The sequence below is a fragment of the Chanos chanos genome, chromosome 3 (genome assembly GCF_902362185.1).
Source record: "Chanos chanos chromosome 3, fChaCha1.1, whole genome shotgun sequence".
Classification (NCBI taxonomy): domain Eukaryota; kingdom Metazoa; phylum Chordata; class Actinopteri; order Gonorynchiformes; family Chanidae; genus Chanos; species Chanos chanos.
This window is the reverse complement of record NC_044497.1, coordinates 44,576,799-44,601,453: the sequence shown is the minus strand read 5'-3', so window position 1 is coordinate 44,601,453 and position 24,655 is coordinate 44,576,799. Positions and strand designations below refer to the sequence as shown.

General features: G+C 41.5%; 1 protein-coding gene across 1 annotated transcript; it reads right to left on the bottom strand.

The window, feature by feature from the left end:
• Positions 1–422: 422 nt before the first annotated feature.
• Positions 423–12,707, bottom strand: LOC115807349 (3-hydroxy-3-methylglutaryl-coenzyme A reductase). Its single transcript, XM_030768290.1, has 20 exons — positions 12,626–12,707; positions 11,501–11,694; positions 11,069–11,180; positions 10,260–10,347; positions 9,965–10,049; positions 9,694–9,799; positions 9,305–9,411; positions 9,019–9,138; positions 8,565–8,689; positions 8,041–8,270; positions 7,698–7,861; positions 7,194–7,388; positions 6,597–6,755; positions 6,273–6,430; positions 5,310–5,415; positions 3,924–4,094; positions 3,437–3,577; positions 2,614–2,772; positions 2,223–2,377; positions 423–1,847 (listed from the first exon to the last, which is right to left on the bottom strand). Exons 1-20 carry the CDS (start codon positions 12,660–12,662, stop codon positions 1,793–1,795), a joined length of 2,667 nt encoding a protein of 888 aa, XP_030624150.1. The 5' UTR covers positions 12,663–12,707; the 3' UTR covers positions 423–1,792.
• Between the last annotated feature and the right edge of the window lie 11,948 nt (positions 12,708–24,655).

Genomic DNA, 24,655 nt, shown 5'->3' with positions numbered 1-24,655 from the left:
AATGTACTGTGAAAAAGTGGCACTTCTACAACCCTGTCCAGAGAGAGAAAAATAAAACAGTTGACATCTTTCTGCAGTTGTGCGTCATGTGTTTTGTTCTTCGAATTTTCTAAAGCAGTCCAGTTATTGTGTTGCTCATTGTCTCTGTAAAACTTCAGCATTGGCCTGTCAAAGGCAATAGTAACGCAGAGTCGAATCTCATGAGTGTGATGCATGAAAAATGGTGACGTACAAGATGGGACAGCTAAATTTCCCTCGTAAATATAAACGTACCACAGGTTCATAGACAGGCTTTCTCTATAGGTCAGATGTGAGAGCAGTTGTTGGTATCCAGAAACAGCCTTTGATGTGGACACTTTATCTTGAATTCATAAAGACTCGATAAATGAAATCACAGTAACACATTAATTATCTGGTTTTATTACAATGTTTCCTGCATTTTTTAAAACAAAAATACACTTGCTGAATATTTCATATGATATTAAACATTACATTCGACAGCATGTTGAAAGGATTAACTTATTTGTCGTTGACCAACAGATGCAGCTTTCTGGTTACTTTCTAAAGTCAGAAAGTCAAATGAGAAACAACCCGTTTATATTACTGAACACTAATGCACTTAAGCAGTTAAACCAGCCAGATGCACATTGTGCCTCCAACACAGAACCTTGATTTTTCCTTTCAAAAACGGGGAAAAAAAACCCCAAAACAAAAACATGAAAGCAGTATCCGTCTCTGTTTGCTTTTAAAATGGCTTCATGGCACAGCGACATCTGACACTTCGTTTGACTGAAAACACTCACACTCTCTCTCACACACACACACACACACATTCTGAAAAAGCAGTGCAGTTAACAGGAGACATATGCAGAGCACATACTACACTTCACACTTTTTCACCACATCATTATAGCAGCCGCTTTTCAGGATTCTCTAGTTTTGGGTTTATAAATGTAATACTTGAACAAAAACACAGTGTGTTGACCTGACAAAACCAGGAATTCTTGTTGAAACATTGAAAACAAACAAACAAAAAAAAAGTACATTCAAGATCACTTAGTCTCAAACTGTTAGATAAGTTTGGCCTTCAAACAGATGTTTGGTTGTTAATTAGTGATAAACTCAAGTTTGGCAAGTAGAAAAAAAAATCCAATACCTCAATGATCTAAGTCTATTCTCACTGTTTCTTTTTTACCCCAATGACTAAATCTCTCTCTGAGCAAATGGAAATGCACAGTTTGAATCCCTCACTGTTAATAGACATAAATGCACTCTGGCTCAAGAGATCATACCAAAACTCCTCAACCAAGACAGATGTGACAGTGTTTTAACAATCCACATCTCATTTAAATCAGCTGAGCGGAGTTCTTGGTCACTCTATACTCAGTTGGCACAGGAGAGAAAATGCAGTCCTCTTACTCGACCCCATACAAATCATCGGCCACGTTCCACATGCAGGGAGACAGTAAAGCAACACCATAGCCTGCAAAACCTACAGATCAGGAGGTTTGCAGTATTCTTCACGGATAGGTGAGAGTTATAGTTTACTGACTGGGAAGTGGAATATGGCTTTAGTTTCCTCTTGCTTGACTGAGCAGTTTTCCTTTTGGTCAATGTGTCAGTCTGTTCCTGCCACATTCAGAGCTGATGGTTCACATGTCCTGAGATTGAATACTTGCAACTAAAGCAGTGCCACAATTCCCAGAATGCAGCAGCAGCAGCAGCCTAGTGCCCCTCTTTGCGTCTGTTGCAAGTCCTCTGTGTGGTTTCTTTCTTTCTCTCTTCCACAGTTTCAAGAAGTTTGCTCTGAGTGTGATCCTGATGCTTCTACGATATTCACTTTTGATCTGTTTTGACACAAAATTGAAAAAGAATTCTAAACATTGCAGAAAACATCAGCCACAAAGAAAACCTAAAACCCACAATGTATTAGCCAAAGGTGAGAAACATGTGTTATATGAACATGTCACAGATTCCTCAGTCAGAGACTGCCATTTTCATAAGGATCAAACTCATATCCGCATTTATAACCGCAAATCCCAGATTCTTCTTTTGGCCTTCTAATCTGCTATCCCACTGTCCATGGAAACACTGATGAAGAATATATCTTCCTCCAGAAACAGTTTCATACTATACTAAACCATTATTTCTGTATTTTCATATAGATGTCCACATACTTAAATAGAGTAAAACCTCAAAGCGTTGTGGGTAATGTAGTTTACCTGTTATGTGTCATGTGACTCTTGACGAGGTGGCCTGCGGCTAGAGCAGCCATGAGGGAAAGTTCTCCTGCCAGTACAGTGCCACACACCACACGTGCCAGACACCTGGCATTTTCCCCTGGACACCTGGCACTGGCACCTTGAACACCCAACATCTGAGACACACATTCACACCTAGTCACTTTTCGTTTAAATTAACAACACAGACAATTACAATTACAGGTTTTCATTCATGTATATAGAGATACACATAGGTATATAAAAGAATCGAAGCAAGAGGAAAAACAGGTTTATCAAACAGGTTATAAAAGTTGTAACGTTTTATGGGTTAATCCCTGCTCATTGGCATATGTTCTCACACACATGCATGTGTCATGTGTATATGTGTTACCTGTAGACAGGCTTGTTGTGGGGGTAGGTTGGTTCCTCCTCCTATAGTGCCCAGTTCTATAGAAGGCATAGTGCAGCTGACATACAGATCCTGACCGTCTGGGCCCACTGCCTCCATCAGAGTGATACAGTTAGAGCTGCCCACTGTCTGAGCTGGGTCCTGCACAGCACACAGAGACAGAGCGCTTCAACAGACGCAACAAATACAACTGAAATTTGGGGAGGGACTATTCCAAATTAATAAAATTATACCCTAATTTTGAAAATATTCAGGGTAACCAAACAGTGCCTTGTTCATTTGGTGAAAAAGGAGAATGCAAAACTGTCTGTATAGCATGTAGTCAACTGCCACAAAAGGATGGAGGGATTACAGGGCACACATGCACTCAGTCATTACAAGCCATTGATCACTTTGTGTTAGAATACATATATTTGCATTTTTACATGTGATAAACATATTCACTCACCAAAGCATGTTTTGTTTGCATATGTTTTGACGATATAATAACCATGTGTTTACGCCAATAAAGCGGCAAATAATAACAGAATCAACAGAGGAGATCTCTCTCCATACTGCAGACAGTGTGTTAACAGAGGAGATCTCTCTCTATAGTGTAGACAGTGTGTTAACAGAGGAGATCTCTCTCCATACTGTAGACAGTGTGTTAACAGAGGAGATCTCTCTCCATACTGTAGACAGTGTGTTAACAGAGGAGATCTCTCTCTATACTGTAGACAGTGTGTTAATAGAGGAGATCTCTCTCCATACTGTAGACAGTGTGTTAACAGAGGAGATCTCTCTCCATACTGTAGACAGTGTGTACCTGTCCACAGGCAATGTAGATGGCTGCCACGATATTAGCTGCGTGTGCGTTGAATCCACCAATGCTGCCAGCCATGGCTGACCCCACCAGGTTCTTACTGATGTTCAGCTCCACCAGAGCAGAGGTACTGGTCTTCAGCACCTGTGTGTACACAAACACACACACACTGAGCACAAGACTGACTTAAGCATGTTTTTGAAGGAGAGGATGGTTGAAACTCAGTAACACAACAAATGATCACGGAGCCTTCATCAGATAAATTAATGTTAATTTCTTTTAAAAGTTTAATAACTATTCTGTTTCTTTTCCTCCTTCCATCCCTATTTTAAACATTCCCTTTCTTTCCCGTCACCCCATTTTGTTTCTCTCTCTCTCTCTCTCACTCTCTCTCTCTCTCCATTTCCCACACTGTATGTCTTTCTAACCCTCCTCTTCTCCATCACTGTGGCTCACCCATCTTAGGGCTCAGTCACTCTCTCTCTCATACCTCTCTGACAACTTTGGCTGGGATGGTGGCCTCACACACTGTAGACTTTCCTCTGCCTTGGATCCAGTTGAGAGCAGCAGGTTTTTTGTCAGTGCAGTAATTCCCACTGACGGACAGAACACGCAGGTCACAGAACTCCTCCTGCAGCCTGGACAGGGCCTGCTCTGTGCCCTGCACAGAAAAACACACACAACATTACACTCTCTCTCTCTCGCACACACACACGCATGGACACACAGACGAATGCACATGCACACGCAGCCAGGAAAAGAGAAATATACAAGACAATATCACAAACACAATTCTAGGATAACAGACAAAGCATTCTCTGTTCCCTCTAGATATTCCCAATCGTGAGTTCTCTAATACCGCTTTTCCACTGCATGGTACCGGCTCGGCTCGACTCGTTTTTTGGTACCTCGTTTGTTTTCCACTGCTGTTAGCATCCCCTCGATGTAGCTGGTGACGCCACAAGAAACTGTCCTGACGTGTTCAGACACCTCAGCGCACGTCTTCTTGCTTCGTGTTGCCCCATCCAGCTCTTCCTGGATTCTTTCGTCAGCCACCAATCTAAGGAACGTCTGTACCTCTTCAACCCACAAACGGTCTGGTTTTGTGGACTACCATTGTAAGAGTTTAGTGAATCGAGAATCGATCAGTGGGTAGAAAATTTGCAGTTGCTATAGTAGTTTGGGGTTTTTAAAAAAGGCGGGTGACGATTCTCTCTGACCAATCAGTAGTCTGCAATGTTTTCACATCACGTTTTGGTACCTACTCAGCTTGCTTGGAACCACGACGGAGTAGGTACAAAAAAAAGTAACCGATAGCAGGTACTACGTACTAGATTTGCCTAATGGAAAACCGAAAAAGGCGAGTAGAGTCGAGTAGAGCCGGTACCATGCAGTGGAAAAGCCACATAAGTCCCAGGGGTATGTGGGGGGGGGTGTACAGGGGTTTGGCTGACAAAAAAGTTGGGAACCCATGCTCTAGAAAACCATACAGAGAGCCAGTATTACACAGCCTGATACACAGATTTCCACACACAGTGTTGTCACCACACAAACATATTCTCAGTAACTACAGCCATGCCTCATCTAGACACACTTACAAAAACAGCCATGTGCGGTCGCACACTGATAAATGGCTCCAGTTACAGTAGACAGGGGGAGACACCAGTGGGTGTACACACAGAGTTGTGTAACTCTGGCGTTGGCTGGACTGAGATGGCATGTGTGGTATTTAAAGCAAAGGTCAGTGACTCTAGTGCAATGCAGGGTAGTCAGAGGAGAGGAATATGGCATCACCTTTAGCCTTCTGACAGCTGCACTGGGTATATGTCAGAGCAGAGAGAGAGAGAGACAGGGAGAGAGAGAGAGAGAGTCTGACCTTAGAGAGCATGTTCATGCCCATGGCGTCTCCTGTCTCGGACTGGAAGCGGATGTAAAGATTCCTCCCTGCCAGTCCAACCTGCAGTCGCTCTAATCGAGCAAACCTGTCAGAGCAAAGCCCGCACTGAGTTTACATTTTTTTATTAAACAACTTTATAGTCAACACAAACACCCTTACGTCCTGGGACGATTCTTCTGTGTGTGCGTGCATGTGCAAATTCTGCGTGTATTTATATGTCTGCTTGTTATTTTCTCCCATGCTCCAGGTTGCCCGGTTATGGGGAGTAATGTTATTGGCCGGTCGCTGGGAGGAAATTCCCGATAAAAGAGTTCAGTGGTAGCTACAGCCCTGGCTCCTCCCTCTGCCGCATAGACCTGTGATGTGTAGACTGCATATAGGCTGTGTGTCTGTGATTTTAAAAGGCTGTTCTGTGTTCATTTGCCCTGCAAACACATTTAGTTCATGCACTGGGAAACTGTAGGGGATTGGAGGGCCTTTTTTATTTGATCACATTTTCTCTTGTTTGTGTTCAGTTAGGGAGTAAGGGCAGTTTGATTTGACTGTTCATTTTTTTGTAGGTTAGTTAGAACACTTTTTATCTCCCCTTACTATTTTGCTTGGTTTTCTTTGTTGTTTTGGCTTTCCACTTTCCCAGAGTTATGTATGTTTCCTTATAAATAACACTTGTACATCAAATGTTCATAGTATATAACCCGGCTGTGGTGTGTGTATCTGCAGAGCAGGACGACGCCCGCCTTTATTTATGCGTGGCTCTATCCTTGTCCAGGCCGTAACAAACACCACTCCAACGCTTGATTCAACAACTTACACCTCAGCATTCTCCACAACACCAACACGATGTCTATGGGGCTTCATGAAATTTCATGTTGTGCTAAGAAATTAGCCCAGTAATCAAAGGGAAAAAAAGAAATTGTGTCCTTGTGCACATTGCCCTCTGACCTGCTGGTGTTATTGAAGGCCTCCTTAATGCAGCTGAAACCCTGGGCCGTCTCCAGCCAGGCTTTGACCTCTGCTGCCCGGCACGCTGACGGGAGCTGGACCACTGGACCACGCGTCATACTGTCTGCAAGAACGCGACTGTTCGCACCACCTGACAGCTGCAACACAGACAGACAGAGAGAAGCAGAAAGGGTGGCATGAGTCATAAAGAATTAGAGAGACAGGAAGCCAACAGTAAACTAATATATGGTAAAGAAAAGACAAACACAAAAAGGTTAAGCTTGCTGCAGGGGTGAGGACAAACAGGTCGTATACAGTACTCACTGTGATGGCTCTACATCCACGGTTTGTGCTGGCCACTAAGCAACCCTCTGTTGTTGCCATTGGAACGTAGAACTCCCTCCCATCCAATAATAGTGGTCCAGCCACTCCCACTGGCACTGGCATGTAGCCAATCACATTCTCACAGTTACTGCCCATCACCTAAAACAGATGAAGACACAATTATTTAGGAGGATAAATAATCTAATACTAAAGACAACAGTACATCAAGTGTACACAATAAAATTATTCTTTAGTTAAAACAACTAATTCTAAATAAAACCCGTTTTATTGTTTCACAACCTGTATTTGGCAGCTTTTCAAAGGTATCCATTGCAAAGCATTTCTGTACTCCATTTGAACTACTTTTGGACAACACTGAACTCTGAAGACATAACAGATCAAAACAGTGTCGACTAAAATCACACATTCTTACAATTCCAAACAACCATGCGGCACTTCGATACAAATCTCTTCCAACACTCAGCTGAGCACTGACCAAAGGCAATCCTAAAACTGCTCCGAGACCAGACTCCGTCAGCAGTCTTACTCGTTGCACTATGAAGCACTGCTCTGAGAAGACCGATGCTGCATAAGTACCTTGGAGTAGTCATAGTCTTTGTAAGGTAGGCAGTCAAGGGCAGAGGTGATGGGCAATTTGGAGGAGAGGATCTCTCTCCGGATGGCCACGCCACGCTCTGGATTCTCCATCTCCCTCTCCAGGTTATAGCCAAGAATGTTCCGGGTAGTCACCAGCAACTTCACCTCAGCATCACTAAGGAAACATGCACCCCTCTGCAGAGAAAGACAAAGGCAGATAGACAGAGACAATGTGAATAACTGGGGAGATATGTGCATGACTAGACTGTTAGATAATAAGTACTAACTATACACGTAGACACACTGACCAACTAGAAATTTACTAATACATGATGTGATGTGTGTGACTACTATGTGGCAAGGATGTAGATGGCCTTTCATAAGCACATCTGGGGAAAAATGGGAATCTTTTTGAACTCTTTCATTTTAACACTGGCCTTACAGAACTCTTATGGAGCATAAGATGCAAGTTGCTGAGGCAGGGATTCTGTCTAAATGAATTACCTCTGGGTCTCTCAAAATGGACAGACACTCATCTAAAGGGCGTGGTTGGGCTGAAGGTTTTGGGAGGATGTTCTCGGATATCTCTATCTGTTCCACACTGTCCTCCTGAGTATGGGGTGGGGTGTTCTGCTCCACAGGAGACACCAGGGGCTGAGCAACCTCATCTACAAATGCAAGCACTGATTATAGTCACTCACAGCGTAACACAAACACAAAACCGCTGGCAAAACCACAGAGAGATAACGGGAGTGATAGACAGCCACTGAGACGGAAAGAAAGAAAGAAAGGAAGGGGGGGGGGGGGGGAGGGAAGAAAGGAAGGAATGTGGATGAAAAAGGACTACCTCTTTCATCTCTTCTCAGCGAGGTATGATTGTCAAAGGTGTGTGACCTCCTCAGGGTTTTGAGAGAGGTTGACGCCCTCCTGCAGTACTGCTCTGACCCTTTTCTGTGCGGACCAACCATAGGGCTTCTGATTGACAGGTGGGATTCAGTCTCCGCCTGCTCAAAGAAGACATACTTCACAGCCAGCAGCAGGGCCAAACTCAGAGTGATCACCTGCTCCAGGTCCACACTGAGAGAGAAAGAGAGAGAAGATAAGATCACCACAGATAAACCCTGCATATGACAGCAGCTATAATTAACATTCTTAAAAGCTGAAGAAATCTTGTAATGTTTGAATCATCAGAGGAGGACACAGAAACATTTAGGGGTTCTGGGATCTTGGCACATCATTAAAGAGACTTCAACAACTGCAATAATTGTAACAGCCGACAATCATCCAACCCTTCAATGCCAACTGGAGGATTTCAAAATCATATGCAACCAGCGTGTGGCTGAAGGACATTCTTATGTAGTCATCTGGTACCTGGACAGCTGTTTCTCCGGATCCATTCCTTCTGACATGGGCCGCAGGTCCACTGCTGTGTGGTTCTGAGACGGTGACACAGCCACCAGGTGACTGTGAGCATGGACCAGAACAAGACCTAAAGACTGTACACGGCAAAGAACATCACAAACACAAGAATCACAACCACAAACAGTAACAAACAACAAATGAATGCGCTCTTGGCTGTAACATTACTGCAGTATTCCTGGAATTGTAACAGTAATTGTTGGGCTAATGTTCCTGTGATTGTAACAGTCATTAGGCTAATATTACTGATGCTTCAAAAAGCCACTGATAAAGGAACTGAGAGACAATTTAGTGCACCGCCTGGTGGAAGAGTTCACAACAGTCCTATACACAAAAACATTTGCAGTATTGAGAGAATGTTGATAGAAGTTAAGGAAAGGAGAGACGGGCATTTCTCTAGTCTTACCATGATCATTTTGACTCGCTGTGTCACGGGGTTGGGTTTATTACCCTCCTCTTCCTCGAGCACACGGGCAAAATGACTCAGCTGCCAGACAGGTCGACCCTCTCGACTCTCTCTAGACAACTACACACACACACACACACACACACACAAAACCAAGAGGGAGGGCCTGAGTCATCACTGCTCCAAAGATCTGTCCATTAATTAAGCTCATGCTGTACACATATGTGTGTGACAATAAATTCATTAGGTCCCTGGCATAGGATAAAACAGATAAATTAGCACTCACCTCCAAAACCAGAGAGACACATGCAGGGAAGAAAGTCATGAAGACAAAATAATTGGCCAGGACAGACATGCAGCCAAAACAGCACATAATCTCCAGCTGCCTCACGCCTGCACACACAGGGAGAGAGGCAAAAGAACTGTGAGAGCAAGTGATGCAACAAAAGGGGGCCATGGGAGAAAGAACAATAAAGTACCATTTTAAGTACCATTATGGAGTGGACCTGAACAGTACATGCTTAAGGAGATTGTCAGATTGTGACCCTTAACTCCATCAAATGAATACAATGTGGTTTTTCACAGACACATATGACTAAATGACATAGGTCCAGATGACTGATCCAATTTGAATCTTTGCCAGTTTAATGCAGCTTGTGTAGAGAGTGACTATACCTGACATGGTGCCAACCCCAATCACTAGGCACTCCACCAGAGCATCCAGGGTGAAAGTCGGTCCAAGTATAGCCATGCCCTGAGCAATGTTCTCCCGCACCTCCTCCTGCACATGCAACAACCAATTAGAAACGACAGAACAGGGTAAACAACCAATCGAAACCAATACAGCTTTAAGACGGTCCAAAGCCGAGAGTTCAAGTCTGGGACAGAATAACGTCAACAATGCATGTTCAAAACGATGAGTTTGTGAGGATGTGTTAAGCCATACCTGTGAGTTTGAGCTGAGAGCAAACTTGGCCAGGGTGCAGGCTTTGGAGAGATCGATTAGCAAGAGGAAAAACGGCAATGCCTCACTGAAAAACAACATCAATAAAGCAGTTCATTATCTATCTCACAGAGAACACTGAACAAATCCAGTTGTCAAGACTCTGCTTCAGTAAAAGAAAATTTCTCTTCTGCACCGAGATACGTTACAATGGTAGAGAAGAGAGAAGTATTGTATATTTCCAAATATTACAGATTTATGTTGACATACAGTGCAGTGTTTATTGAGGAACACTTACTTGAGGCCATTGAGTTCTTTACCCAGAAAGTGAATAACCACCGTGCTAAACACAAAACTGGAGAAGACCGTGAACAAGCCAGCGATACCTAAATCATTAAAAGAGGGAATTAAAGGAGGAAGGAACAAACAAGCTAAAAATATATATTGAACACTGGGCAGCCATAGAGATAAACTACTGTAAAGATAAAGGAAACACAAACATAACATTTCCTCAGAGAATGTAGGGTGTCCAGAGATGACGGGTGATGTTGTATGAGTCACCAGAGATGACGTGTGAGGCATCTATCAGGGTGATGGATGACTCACGCGTCTTTTGTCAATGCTCAGAAGACCACCGTTTGTTTTCTTTCTACCACTTCACTCATAAACATGCATTTTTCAGTGTAATAAGAGGTCTATGCACTCCAGCCTTGGTATACTTCTCTATGAAGTTCTCATTGAAACTGTCTGCTGTAGAGTACCATTTGCAGTTGACTTCTACACCAACATCAATTAAGCCATTGTGCCTTTAAAACACAAACAAGTTTAGCTGTCTTTACAAAAGAACCTTTTGCCAAACATGCTAAAAACAATGCCGCCTTTCAAATGGAGATCCCTGGCCATGGAGGCCAAAATAAGGAGGCACTGGGCCTGGCCAGCACTTTTATACATGATATTAAGAATGACGCCTATTGCATCAGCTGGATGATTACATCAGTCACATCTGTGTGGAAGCACTTGGTTACAATGCACTTTGTTTCCCTCATTTACTTAAATGTTTCCTTTATTTTGTCAGTTACTGTACATGTGAGATAAAAGACTACTTACCCAGCATGTATTTAGAGCCAAGCTGACGTAGATTTTTGAACTGAATGTAAATATAAACTATGGCAATACATCTTGTGATGGTTAAGATGATGACGTCACTGCTCGGGATCTTCTGCAAACAAAAAACAAACACTGAATCAACGCCTCACACCAAATCGTACAACTACGGATATGACACCCTATGCCAGCAATGTCAGCTCATTCTAGAACAGTCAACATGCAAATGTATTTTCATTGCACTTCACTAGTTTACCAGTGGGCTTCAGAATGAAACATGCTTAATAATCCTCTCATACCATTTTCACCGGCTGACTGAAGGCATCTTAAAGCCTTTATGATTATTAAAAGCTTGACAAACTTTCATCTTCATTTTCAGTGCCCTAAATTTAAATCCTCAGCCTGTAATCATGCTCTTGCAGTATATCACCATACCTCTTGGGCTTTGGGGCACTGGCTGTTCCAGCTGCAGCTCTGGTCAGTACTGGCATATGCATTCATGGACATAAGACAGATGGTCAAAGCAACCGTGCCCACAATAACCTCCCAGGGATGAGAGGCCACAAACAGGCCATGTAATCTGAAGAGTCGGGTTAGCATGGTCAAAGACGTGGGGTTCAACGATTCACCTGAAACAAACATCACACACAGTCATATCACATTCACCGCAGATAACTGTGACAAGAATAGTCACACTGTAGGGAGTTCATGGTTAGACAAGTGTGGTTAGGAGGTGAGAGTCACGATTACTTTGAATTACAGTGGAAAGTTAAAGAAAGAACTATAACGTGCCAATAATAACCCACCAATGATCAGTCAGAATGAACTCTTTCTATTTAATAAAACAAAATAAATAATTCCACCTTAAAATACCACGGACTGCTTACGTAAAAGGCAATAATAGTTGCAAATTAAGATGAGAATTCTACAAAGGCAAACGCCCCAAACTATCCTGGATCACACCAATCTCACATACAGTATGAAGCTAAATCACATGCATTCGGTTGTTGAGTAATGTCAAGGTTACTGCGTAAGTCAACTAAACAACCACTCAGTATTGGCAGACAGAGGAGTACGACAAGTCTTTGAAACAAGAGAGAGAACATTGTGTAAACCGGACGCCCGGTCATCACCATTAAGTAACGAGGACTAGCATACGTTAACTTCGTTGAGTATGCTGGCTGCTTGTCTATGTGATTACAGCTAGAGTTAGGTCGTTAATACACAACTTCAGAATCGATCTTTCGGTTCATGTATGTGCCGAACACGACTATTTAGAGCCCAACTACCAGTCAAATCACCTGATAGCACTGATAGTATCAGTCACTATCTCTTTTTACCGGCTAGTTAGTTAGTTAGCCATGTAGCTAGCATAGCATACTAAGCTAGCCCGCACAGAGAACACTCGCCTTTCAGTTTAGCTGTCACCTAACACCATACAACTTCCTGTTCTTTCCACTTTTAGCCAAGGTCATAAAATCTAGCACTTACATATACTGTTAACATCTGCCTTAAATATGTAATTCCTTCACTGTCTGAAAACAACAAAACATCACATACCTTCATTTGGAAAACCTCTCCCCGAATCACCACCCATGAACTTCAGAAGTGATACTGATGTAACACTCCCTCAACAATGGCGTAGTTGAGTCACACTCCAATGACGTCTTGAAACCCCTCATCGTCTCGAGCTTACTAACATCATCTAGAGGTCAAAATATGTATTGCAAGAGAAATGTGCACACTGCACAGTCTAAGGTAAAACTGCGAATCAGGTGCAAGGCTTAGACAAAATAAATAAATAAATAAAATAAAGCAGAGGTTCAAAAACGCACATTGAAGGTTAAATATAAATGTTCGTCACAGCATTTTTAAAATGAGAATCTGGTCTGTGTCCTCGTTTCTATCATTTAATGCAGAAATGCAAAGTAGCTAACAAACGTTGGTGTTCTGTGCCGGCCCCAGCAATCAGCAAACCACCCTAGTTCAGCAAAAAAAAAAAAAAAAGTTTGTAGGCATCTTCCCTTGCATTTCACTTGGTGAAGTGGTGAAGTTTGTCCTTTCAGATCAGGCCAGTGTACAGTATGCCTCTCTCTCTCTCTCTCTCTCTCTCTCTCTCTCTCATAAACACACACAAACACACACACAAAGATGATGGAGCAAAATATGTGACATGGTGACATGAAGGAGGAGAGAATAGTGAACACTGTTAGTGAAAAAGACAGAAGACCAAATAAAGGAGGAAAGGAGAATAATTATATGGTAAAAGGGGAAATGCTAGAGAGGAGGCAAATATTAATGAAACAAAAAACACATGGTTATTAACAAAGACCAGACACACTGGCAGGTCAGAGACATAAGGGAGGGACAGAGGAACATGTGGTCTATTTTAATAAAGCTCTCACCAAGATGAATGAGAAGTAAAAATATGGTTCATACAGGGGAAAGAAAACCCAGCCTGTCATATTCTGGCATGTTCACGGAGAGAGCACGTGACACACACAGATCCCAGAGATACACAGTTGGATATAAAGTAAACATCTGTTAAAAGAGGGACAACGGAGGAAGTCAGAGGAAGGCCTTTTAATGTATTAATGCACATGTATATGGAGAGGTGAAGAAATCAAAAAGAAAAAGAAAAAGAAGTACATGGGTAGAGGACAAAAGAGTCACCCCTTCACACCCACAAATGGAGGGGAAAAGACATTAAATTTCAAAGAGATGAGAGGAAGAGAAAAAAACACAAGGAAGATATAGAGGAGGAGAAAGATGAAACAGCAGCAGAGAGGGAGAGTGATAGAGCCAAAGAGGAATGTCACATTCGACCAAAAACACCTGACCTGCTTTGTGAGTTCATACATGTTCCCCATGTAGTTGTGCATAACTACATAGTACAGTACTGAACTCAATAATTTTTCATTTTAAGTGAACTACTACACTTTTATGTTTACAGCTGAGACGTTTACTCGTTATAAATTGTTGAATATATAATTGCGTATATATTTCGAAGCTATTAGCTGTCCAATCACGGTGTTCATTTGAAGGCCCCTCCACATCGAAAAAATAAGTAGTAGCGAAATTCAGCACTTTGAAGTTCTAAACTGGATTCAGAATGTTCGGATGAAGTTATTTCTGCCGACAAAGTAACGTTCAAAAGCTGCGCCACCGTACGTTAGTGTTCACAACAGCTCAACTAAACCTCACGCACGTAGCATATAAATTTTTAGTTTGTTTGATTTTTTTTTCTTTTCTTTTTTGGTGTTAGTTAAGTCAGTCTGCAAAGAACATTACACATAATCACGATGACTTGACTGACTTAATTATTCCGTCACATTCCATGCAAAAATTGGTTCCATTCAAACAGACTTTGCAAATCGGACATTACAAATGACAGTTATGGTGCGCTTCAGAGGATACGTGTCTTTTTGACAGCCTTATTTCAAGGTAAGACATATTCAGAGTAAAATATTGATTAGATTAGGTTTTCAGAAAGATAGTTTAGTTTAATTCCTGAACACGTATTGAGTTTATTTATTCCAAAATGATGGCTTTTGCGTATATTTCGTTGCTAAATGGTGGACTGGTCCTCTCCATTAATAATCGAAGTGGAGAAATTCAGTTACAGTTAAAGTAGCTGTTATAATATGAAAAGCAAGGACAGTATGTCCTTTCATTCGTTTTTTTGAACAATATAAACTAGATGAAAGAGACATTTCCATAATAGTACAGGTATGAGATAATTAGACAAACAGATATGTTCATTCTCTGTCAGTGATTTAATACTGGCCTTGCGGACATGTCCTGTTCCCCACAGTAATGTCGCGACGGAGCACTAGATTACTGACGAGTGATTACTATCTCAACAGTGATGATGAGAACCCCGCACGGACGGTCTCATACCATGAGAGTCCCGTCAGGTACCGACACTGTGTGTGTGAGCGTTTGTGCGCGCGCGTGTGTGCATTTGTGTGTGGGTGTGCGCATGCAGGTTTGTGGGAGAAAGGATGGAAGAATGAAAGAGACTTCTTTAAGGCCCATATATTTAGGATGAAGACTAAGTGCTCTTCCTCCTTACCGGCAGGGTTTTTAAGAAGAGGACCAGATCTCGCAGATCTGCAAACCCCTCTGCCCGTGTCTCATCCTCCAGCAGCTGTATGCCCCCCACCTTTAACACACACAGCTCAAGCCCCCGCATGACCCGCAGCTGCAGTCTGATGGCACTCCCCTCCACCTCAAAGGGCCCCAGAAAGGAGTTCTCTCCGTCCATCTGTACTGCAAATGCTCCTGTCCTCTCCTCTGGGTACTCCTCAGTGGAGCAGAATGAGCCTTGTAACCTCAGGAGAATGCCTGTGAGAACGACTCATGCCTCCTTCAAATACGTTAGGTGAGTGTGCAGGGCATTGTATGATTTTTCCATTACAAAATGGAATAAAGAGCTTTGTTTTAGATTAAATGGAGATGAAATAGGAGCTTCATGCCTTTACTGATGTAAGGAATCAGGAGAGTGCAGCTTCAACTTGAAGATGAATTTATTGACAGTAACTGAGGTGTCAGAAAATATGACCCTGTTCATGAAGAGTACTCATGGATTCAACAAAGTCAGTCTGAATGTTGGTGCTTTACAGAGACCAGTCTTTATATACAGTCTTTTTCAGTCTTTGTGGTGTTTCATGACTTTGAAAAACACATGTTAGGTATAGGGGACGGCAGGTACAAATAAACTGTACTAAGGTGCCTGAAGGATCATCATGGAGACATATAGGCCTCTATCTTAAGCTGCGGAATGTACCATTGCATGTTCTCAGAGTCCACATACAATCTCCCCAGAAAAAGATATTGTGCACTTCTAAAGACAGAAAATGTATACTTTTAACTTATTTTACTTTTTGAAAGTTTCTCAAATGTTTAAACCCATAAATGGTGCTGTTTCCATGCAGTCTTACACAATATCTGAAGACTGTTCTACTGGTTCTTGGATTTTCTCTTCTGGCTTTTGGTGAGTCCCAATAGCTCTGTTTATGACACGTTTATTTCTAGAACTGTTTTATAATTCCAAATATCTATATGTTTTGTATATTGCTGTCCAGTAAGGGTCTTCCTTTGTCATAGAGTTACCTCTTGGTGTTTACCACATTTTTTGTTTTGATAGTAGTGTGTGTTGCTTTGTCTCTGTACAGGTTTCTGGGATTGGCTTATGACTCTCTCTGATCTGGATTCTGCTGCTCATTCAGTTCAGAACTCTAAAACCACTCAGGTACAGAGACATGCAGCCAGAACACTGACACAGAGAAAACACATCTTACCTGAAATACAATGCTTTAAACATCAAATATAAGTCTATACTCCAATGCTCTTCTCTTCTCTTCTCTTCTCTTCTCTTCTCTTCTCTTCTCTTCTCTTCTCTTCTCTTCTCTTCTAGGACAAGACGACTGCTGAAATGGGTCTCATTCGTGAGGAATTTTTACACACTCTAGCAGAGAGAGAGACTAAATGGATGGAAGATTTGAACAGAGATTTGGAGAGTGTGCAGAAAAATGTCGTTCAGCTCAGACAGAATAGACACCCACAGGGACACATTTCAGAGGTGCCCTGCCCTCTTTGTCATTCATATGTACAAGACTCCATACTTACTCTGTGGGTGTGAAGACTAGAGCTAATGACTGGTTATGACAAAGTAAAGCACAAATCATGTGTCCATGGTATTCAGTGTTACTTAAATCTTCTCTCCACCTTTCAGAAGCTGATGACTGAACTGGATGACCTGAAAATTACTATACAAAAGTGAGTTTGTTCACCATAGTGTGTGTCTTTCTCCCTCACAAAAAAATAATGTTTTGTGTGTGGCTGGTCAGACTTTCAGCATCCTGACATGTTGCTCCTTTTCATGTCTGTGTGTGTGTGTGTTAGTGCGGATCTGGACCATGAATTTTTGCTGGGGGAGGCAATCTCTGGTGTGGAAAAACAGATCTCAGAGTTGAGGGCAGCTGTGTCCATTCTTAACACTGAGCATAATGCTGTGAAAGAACGTCTCCACTCCGACAGCTATGCCAACGATAAGGTAGCAACCTGTTTTAAAATGTCAGACAACAGATCCCTCCACCAGTGATCAACATTAACATTCTGTACTAATACTGTCTACTAATTAGATGTGCTTCATTGTTATATTGCTTACACAACTATTAATATAATGGATTCTCATATTGCATGTCTATGTTCGCATGCATTTACAGTAAGGTTGTAATTCCTGTCTGACAATTTCGACATTGATGAGTTGTTTTTATTGTGATAGTAAGATATCTATAACTTGTGAATAAACTCTGTTCTCTTAGCTGAAGGCTGAACTGGTGGACTGGCTGCAGGAGAATGTGAGATCGGACTCAGGCGTTCAGGACCCAGTAGTTCTGCATTCAGAGCTGCAGGGGGCGATAGAGGCACTCGAAAAGCGCTTGCTGGACCATGTTTCAGAGGAAAGGACAAAACTGAAAAATGGTATCTGGATGAGTGTGGGAGAGAACCTCCAGAGAGACAGAAAAAGCTCAGTTTCTGTACAGGTGAGAAGGGACTGAAAAGGGCAGAGGGGTCATCATCATGGAGTTGAGTGAAAATATACTGCGTCATATGGTCATCATAACAGAGCATGTACATAGTGGGCGGTAATTGGGTGCTGTTACTTTGAAGAGAGTTCACTGGACAAATATTTGTTTGACTAATCATTCAAGTCAGCAGAGGTATATTTACCTTGTGACTGTGCACGTGTTCATGTCATTTAGGAGGTGCAGGAAATCGTACACAGGGCTTTGAGTCTCCACAGAGCAGATGGGATAGGAATGGCAGATTATGCACTGGAGTCTATAGGTACTCAACAGCTCTCTCTTACTCTCTGTGTGTGTTGGTGTGTGTGTGGGTATGAATGTGTTTGTGCCCATAAATAGAATCACTATGCAGTATGAAATACCTTGTGGGCTGCCTTGTTGATTTAATGGTGTGTGTGTGTGTTTGTGTGTGTGTGCGTGTGTGTGTGTGTGTGTGTGTGTGTGTGCGCGCGTGTGTGTATGTGTATGTGTATGTGTGCGTGTGTTTGTGTTTGTGTGTGGGTATCTCTAGGTTCCAGTGTCATTCAGTCCCGCTGTTCAGAAACACATCGGGCAGGCCCAGCCATCATCACCTTATTTGGAGTACCACTCTGGTACCATTCAGAAAGCCCACGCACGATAATACAGGTAACACAGCTCCACAGAACAGTTCTCAGTTCTCTTTACTTCGCTTTAACATTACATTACTGCAAACGGCACATTATCACTGAAATCCAAACATATTTTTCATTAATAATATTAAAGAATAGGTGGAATTTATGCAATAAATAATGCAAGTAATAACTCTCCTCTCCTCTCCTCTCCTCTCCTCTCCTCTCCTCTCCTCTCCTCTCCTCTCCTCTCCTCTCCTCTCCTCTCCTCTCCTCTCCTCTCCTCTCCTTTCCTCTCCTCTCCTCTCCTCTCAGCCTGAGATATACCCCGGTAAATGCTGGGCATTCCCAGGTAGCCAGGGCTTTGCCACCATAGCTCTGTCATACCCTGTGAGAGTGACTCATGTTTCATTGGAACACATTCCCAAAGCCTTGAGCCCCACTGGACTGATAAACAGTGCCCCCAGAGACTTTGCCATCTATGTGAGTAACACACATCCCTACAGTGCAGATGCTGCAAGAATGTGATGAATGAATGAATTTGGAAATGAGCGTGAGTACATTTTTTCCTCTAGGGAATGAAACATGAGCAACAGGAAGAAGGCGAATTTCTTGGGAAGTTTACCTATGACTCAAACGGTGAACCTGTACAGACCTTTGAAATACTGGTAAGGCAAGCAATATTGTTTTTAAGCAAAAGAAACGCCCTTGTTCAGTGTAGAAATCTCTCCTTTAGCTTACTTTTGTTTCTCACTACCTTTCTGTTTTTCTCAGGGCTCAATGAGGGATGTATATGGTGTGGTGCAGCTGAGGGTCTTAAGCAACTGGGGTCACCCTGAATACACGTGTGTGTATCGCCTTCGAGTGCATGGTCAGCCCATGGCTTGATGACTGTGTGGGCGTGTGCGCACATACACACACACACACACACACACACACACACACACAGACACACACACACACGTGCACACACACACACACACACACACACACACACACAGACACACACACACGTGCACACACACACACACACACACACACACACACACACACAACCTGCACACATACATTTATATCATTATATTTTAATATGAAGAAAAGTTTCTTTAAAAGGAGCTGAGACTTTCTTTTTAGTTGCATATGAAATAAAATCTTAAAATGTTACAGTTTTCAATGATTATTCACAAACGGATGAAATATTTTGACTAATAACTCTAGGCCTCACTTCCCAAAAGCATCTTAATCCTAAAAAAGTCATTATGAAATGACTTTCATTTGCAAGGTGTTTCCCAAAAACATCTTAAACCTTAAAAACTCTTGAAAGTCATGGCAACTTTATGGCTGCCTCTAACTACTCACAGAAAAGTCATAGAAAAGGACCTTGCCTGATAGAAAATGAGGAAATATGGTGGTGCATGATTCTTTAACAGTTATTGTTTTCAGGAGAGATAAATTTACTTAGCAAACTGTGTTGCATATTCAGAGAGTGAGAGGAGATAGAGCATAAAAAAGTCACAAAGCTATATTCTATCTGATCCTTCCCTTGTACAAAGAGTCAAATGTCACGAAACAGATTGTGGATCCATGTGCAGAAAGGTAGATTTATTCTGTTAGTGAATGTTCCAAATCACAAACCAAATCAAAGTCGTAAAAGTAAGAGTTTATAAAACCAGAGATTCAGAGATGAGACAATCATCAAAACGGAGATGAAAGAGAAAGATGAAATCAGAACAGGGCCATACACATGGATTAACACACAAGAGATCACAGAATACAGCACTTCCGTAAGTGCAAGATAATATAATATCTCAGAAAGAAGTACTTGACAAAGAGTCCTGTTTGTATCAAACAGAGATAATGATATAATAAGACACATTTCCTTTATAATCTGGAGGGGCAGAACAGGTTTCCTTTATAATCTGGAGGGGCAGACACAGGTTGCCTATATAATTTGGAGGGGCAGAACAGGTTTCGTTGATAATCTGGAGGGGCAGAACAGGCTCCTTTTATAATCTGGAGGGGCAGAACAGGTTTCCTTTATAATCTGGAGGGGCAGAACAGGTTCCTTTATAATCTGGAGGGGCAGAACATAACCAGGCCGAGAGACATGCTAGTTGGAGGATTGTGTGAAAGCAAGTCTATGAAACCAGTCATAAGACTAAAAGTACATATATTATATTATAGATTATAATATGTTATATTACATTATATTATATTATATTATATATAATATTATATTATATATGGAAAAAGTGGAGTAATAGTGTTCCAGACACTGTTCATAATCTGGAAGGAATGTTTGACTCACACCCCTTCATCCCTTTAGAACAGAGAAGAAACTCTCTCTTATCCTTTCAAAACTGCACTCTGTTATGTAGTTTCCTAGCATCAGATAACACTTGTTGGCACAGACTCAGTTGCACTGAACGCTGATCCTTTGGTGATTGGCTTAGAGGCCACTAACTGCACTCTTTTTTACTTCTGAACCTGAAGCACCTCATTAAGGCTTCCTATTACACCCTGACTCCTCATCCTCCATACAAATCTTATCTCTCACTCTGTTTGGCTAACTTTATGTCTGCTTCCTCTCGCCTTTTCCCTGGCTTTGCTATACGCCCATGCTTTTCCCACACGTCTCACTCTGTCCAGCCTGAGCTGAGCATCTTTCTCCTTCTCTGTGTTTTACTCCTCCAGTTCTCTGAGGAGACTCCCCTCCGGCTGTCTGCTCTTAGTCACCCAAAGCGGCATTTGGCCGCGTTTGCCGGGCGCTGCTCTGTCCCCTTCTCTGACTTATACCCCAACAAAACAAAAACATGTCACTGCCTTAGATGCTGTAATTAATGTGGCAATAATCATAAATCAGTTTGATCCAAATAATAAGTTGATGATTCAAAATTTGTGATCAAATATTTGCTGGTTAATGAAGGATACAAGAACATCAGCAGAGGTGGGTAGTAACGCGTTACGTTTTCTCCGTTACATGTAGTTAAGTAACTTTTTCCAATGAATTGTACTTATAGGAGTAGTTTTAATGCATGATAGTTTTCACTCTTATTCGAGTACATTTACGATTTAAAAAATGTACTTATACTCTGTTACATTAGACTACACGCTTCTCGCTACTTTTATTTAAGTTACTAAATTATTTTTATTCACACGCGCACAGCCGCTATGACGTCGAGTGCTTTGATACACGCTTATAAGACAATCAGCAGTATACACATTGTTAACACAGCACCATTATGAGCCAGAGAGAGAGCATGGAGGGAGCTAGCGTCAGCGTCATGAACTTCATGAAACAGAGAGGAGATTTGCTACTGCGCTCATTTCAACGTTGGAGAGGAGATTTCGGAGATGCACCAAACTTTCAGTGAGCTCTCTACCTGTATCCTCTGGTCTCTGTCTCTTGTGATGGAGCAGTAGCAACATTCTTCGTTTCATATTCTAACATCCCCAAATAAACAACAGTGAGAGATCTTACTGGTTGCTATATGTTATGAAATAAACTCAAAAAAGGTTGTTAGCCACAACCCACCCATTGGTAATGGAGCATGGGGGCTCAGAACTCTTAGCTACAACCCTGCACACTTACCTTTTTAAAATAAATGTAAAGTTACAGAGAAAATCACTTAAAGACAAGGTGTTGCCAACTTTAGATGAGTTTGTAATGAATGTCTGTTGCACTGCTGATATTTCAGTAGTGCATCCAAGCACACAGCTTTACTACGCAAATAGGATAGAATGGGTCTGCTTTTTGAGGCTTGTCTTTATGTTGAGGCTTGTCTGTATGTTAACTTAAGCTCAAAAGTCAACTTGAGTGATTCTTTAAGACAGGATCAATATTCATCCTCTTAAACACACACACAAATACACACCACATACACACAGACGCACAGACACACACAAATGGACAAACATAAATAAAGACATGGATTGTATTAAGTTGTAAGAGATTAAACAGTGCTGTGAATTTGCTATTGGTTTCAAAAGGTTTATGTTAAGAAAAAATAGAAGAGATGTTATTACCACTAAGCTAGTTTGGAAGATTCATGAAACTAATCTGTTGCAAAATTGCCTTAACTTGGTAAATATTTTTATTTATTTATTTATTTTTTATTAGAATATGATTTAGTACTTGAATGAGCAGATTTTATGTTGTGTTTATTAGACAAACACTTTACATTTTTATTTTGGGCATAACTGATATTCTGATACATTTGAATGTAATACATTATAAATGTAATAAATCATCATGAAGTTACTCACTACTTGAGTAGTCATTTTATGAGATTGCTTTTTATTCATATTCAGGTCGTTATTTTGATGAGTACTTTTACTTCTACTTTAGTCATTATTATTATAAAGTCACAATACTTTTACTTGAGCACAGTTTTTGCTTACTCTACCCTCCTCTGAACATCAGATACATATATTTACCTTATGAGTATGCTAAAAAAACTATCCCACCCGCCACAGAAAGTCAAAACTCCGTGCCTGAGAGTCAAACAGTCGTGAATGAATTAAGACTGAACAGGTTATTGCACGTGAAATCACAACACTTAATTCACTTGAGACCAAAGAAGAAATCAGAATAAATTTTGATAGTCGTTTGATTGACATGTGGAAGTTTTGAGTTGATGACTCTTTGTTGCAGGTTACCAAGTGAATGTGAAACTAATGTTGAGAGTTGAGGTGTGTTTTCTAGTTTTAGACTGATGCTGGATGGAAAGGAAAGAAGTGAGGAAAGAAGTAAGGAAAGGCAATACGTGAAGGAAACAAAATTAAACCACCACAAGGTGCCTGTGGCCCTTTGGTGCTCTGGTCCCAAATGGGAAACGTTTTCAAAATATACTGTAGCAAATGTGAACCACTGTTGACCACTAGGAGGCACCTGAGCTCCATGTGTTCACAGCTAAAGTTCCATCTGTTGTTATACCAGTGAAACACATAAATGCATGCTCTCTCTCTCTCTCTCTCTCTCTCTCTCTCTCTCTCTCTCTCTCTCTCTCTCCGTGTGTGTGCGTGTATGTATGCTTGTCTCTCTCTCTCTCTCTCTCTCTCTCTCTCTCTCTCTCTCTCTCTGTGTGTGTGTCCGTTTGTATGCTTCTCTCTCTCTCTCTCTCTCTCTCTCTCTCTCTCTCTCTCTGTAATTCCACTGTACTCATGTATTAGATCTCTGTGAGTGATTTTTTCTTCTTTTCTTTTTTACAGCATGGATCTGCTAAACACATCAGAGGCCCCAAGTCCAAACACACTCCCACACACACACACACACACACACACACACACACACACACACACACACACACACACACACACACACACACGCACACACAGACTGGAAGTGATTTGTCATTAAAGATTTTTTCTGGGTGCATTGCTGCACTCCATTATCCAACATTACATTATGTTATAGACTATTATTCAATACTGAATTGTAATTCACTACATGATGTAACACTACAATAATTTACACAGCATTCTATTATGCTACACCATATCACACTGCATAAAACTGCAGTGGATTTGATATTGTTCCTTATTTAAAAGATACTGTCTTACATTACATCATTTTAGACATTACTGGATCGGAGCAAAATGTGTTTGAAACCCACCATGGAAAATCTCTGTAGATTCTGTTTAATTCAGTTCTAGTAATTGCACAGTGTGGTGCAGCGAGACAATGCATTGAGTGAACACTTTTTTCAGACCATCAGTGCTCAGTGAGAGATTGTACCATATATTCACACTATGCAATTTAAAACAGGCTGGCAGGCATCTAGGGATTCTTAGAAAGATTAAAGTGTTAAAGATTCAAGGAACTCTGAGCATGCCCAGATGTGCCAGGATGGGTACGTCATAAACAGCAACTGTATAGAGAATTTCATGTATAATAGGGGCACAGGTATACTTTTTGAGTAATACAGCTAAAAAGTGCCCAACCAAGAGTGGTCCAGTGGTTGACAACTAGAAACCTCACTAAAATACCCTAAACACTAAATAAAGTGGTCACTGAATATACTCTGCTTGTATTTATTCATTTGGTAGATTTTAGATTTCGTTATCTAGAGCAGCCTATAGAGGGCATGTATGGAGTTTGTAAATATTTTGTGTATTGTATATATTGAATATATGGAGGTAAACTTGTGCCAGTGCAGGTCTCCAAAGGTTCAGAGATCTGAGCAGTTTTACATTCTCATAAACAGGCTTTGGACATGGCCCACCGTCGGCAGCCGTTATTTAGATACTGGGATATCCTCACAACGCCTTGTATACATCCAACTGAGATATTTGAAAATTAGCCATGAGGCCCTGTGACCCTACGGGCCCAAGCTCCCTCTTGCTCTCTCTCTCTCTCTCTCTCTCTCTCTCTCTCTCTCTCTCTGTCTGAGTGTTGTGGCTGGTAA

What these genes read in the sequence shown, in the direction of transcription:
- LOC115807349 (XM_030768290.1), bottom strand. Translation starts at nt 12,662, where the DNA reads ATGGGTGGTGATTCGGGGAGAGGTTTTCCAAATGAAG. An exon ending in TGGCTCTAAATACATGCTGG is followed by an intron (nt 10,348 to 11,068) that starts GTAAGTAGTCTT and finishes TTAATGATTTAG; the next exon opens with GTATCGCTGGCTTGTTCACG. An exon ending in AAGACTATGACTACTCCAAG is followed by an intron (nt 6,756 to 7,193) that starts GTACTTATGCAG and finishes CATCTGTTTTAG; the next exon opens with GTGATGGGCAGTAACTGTGA.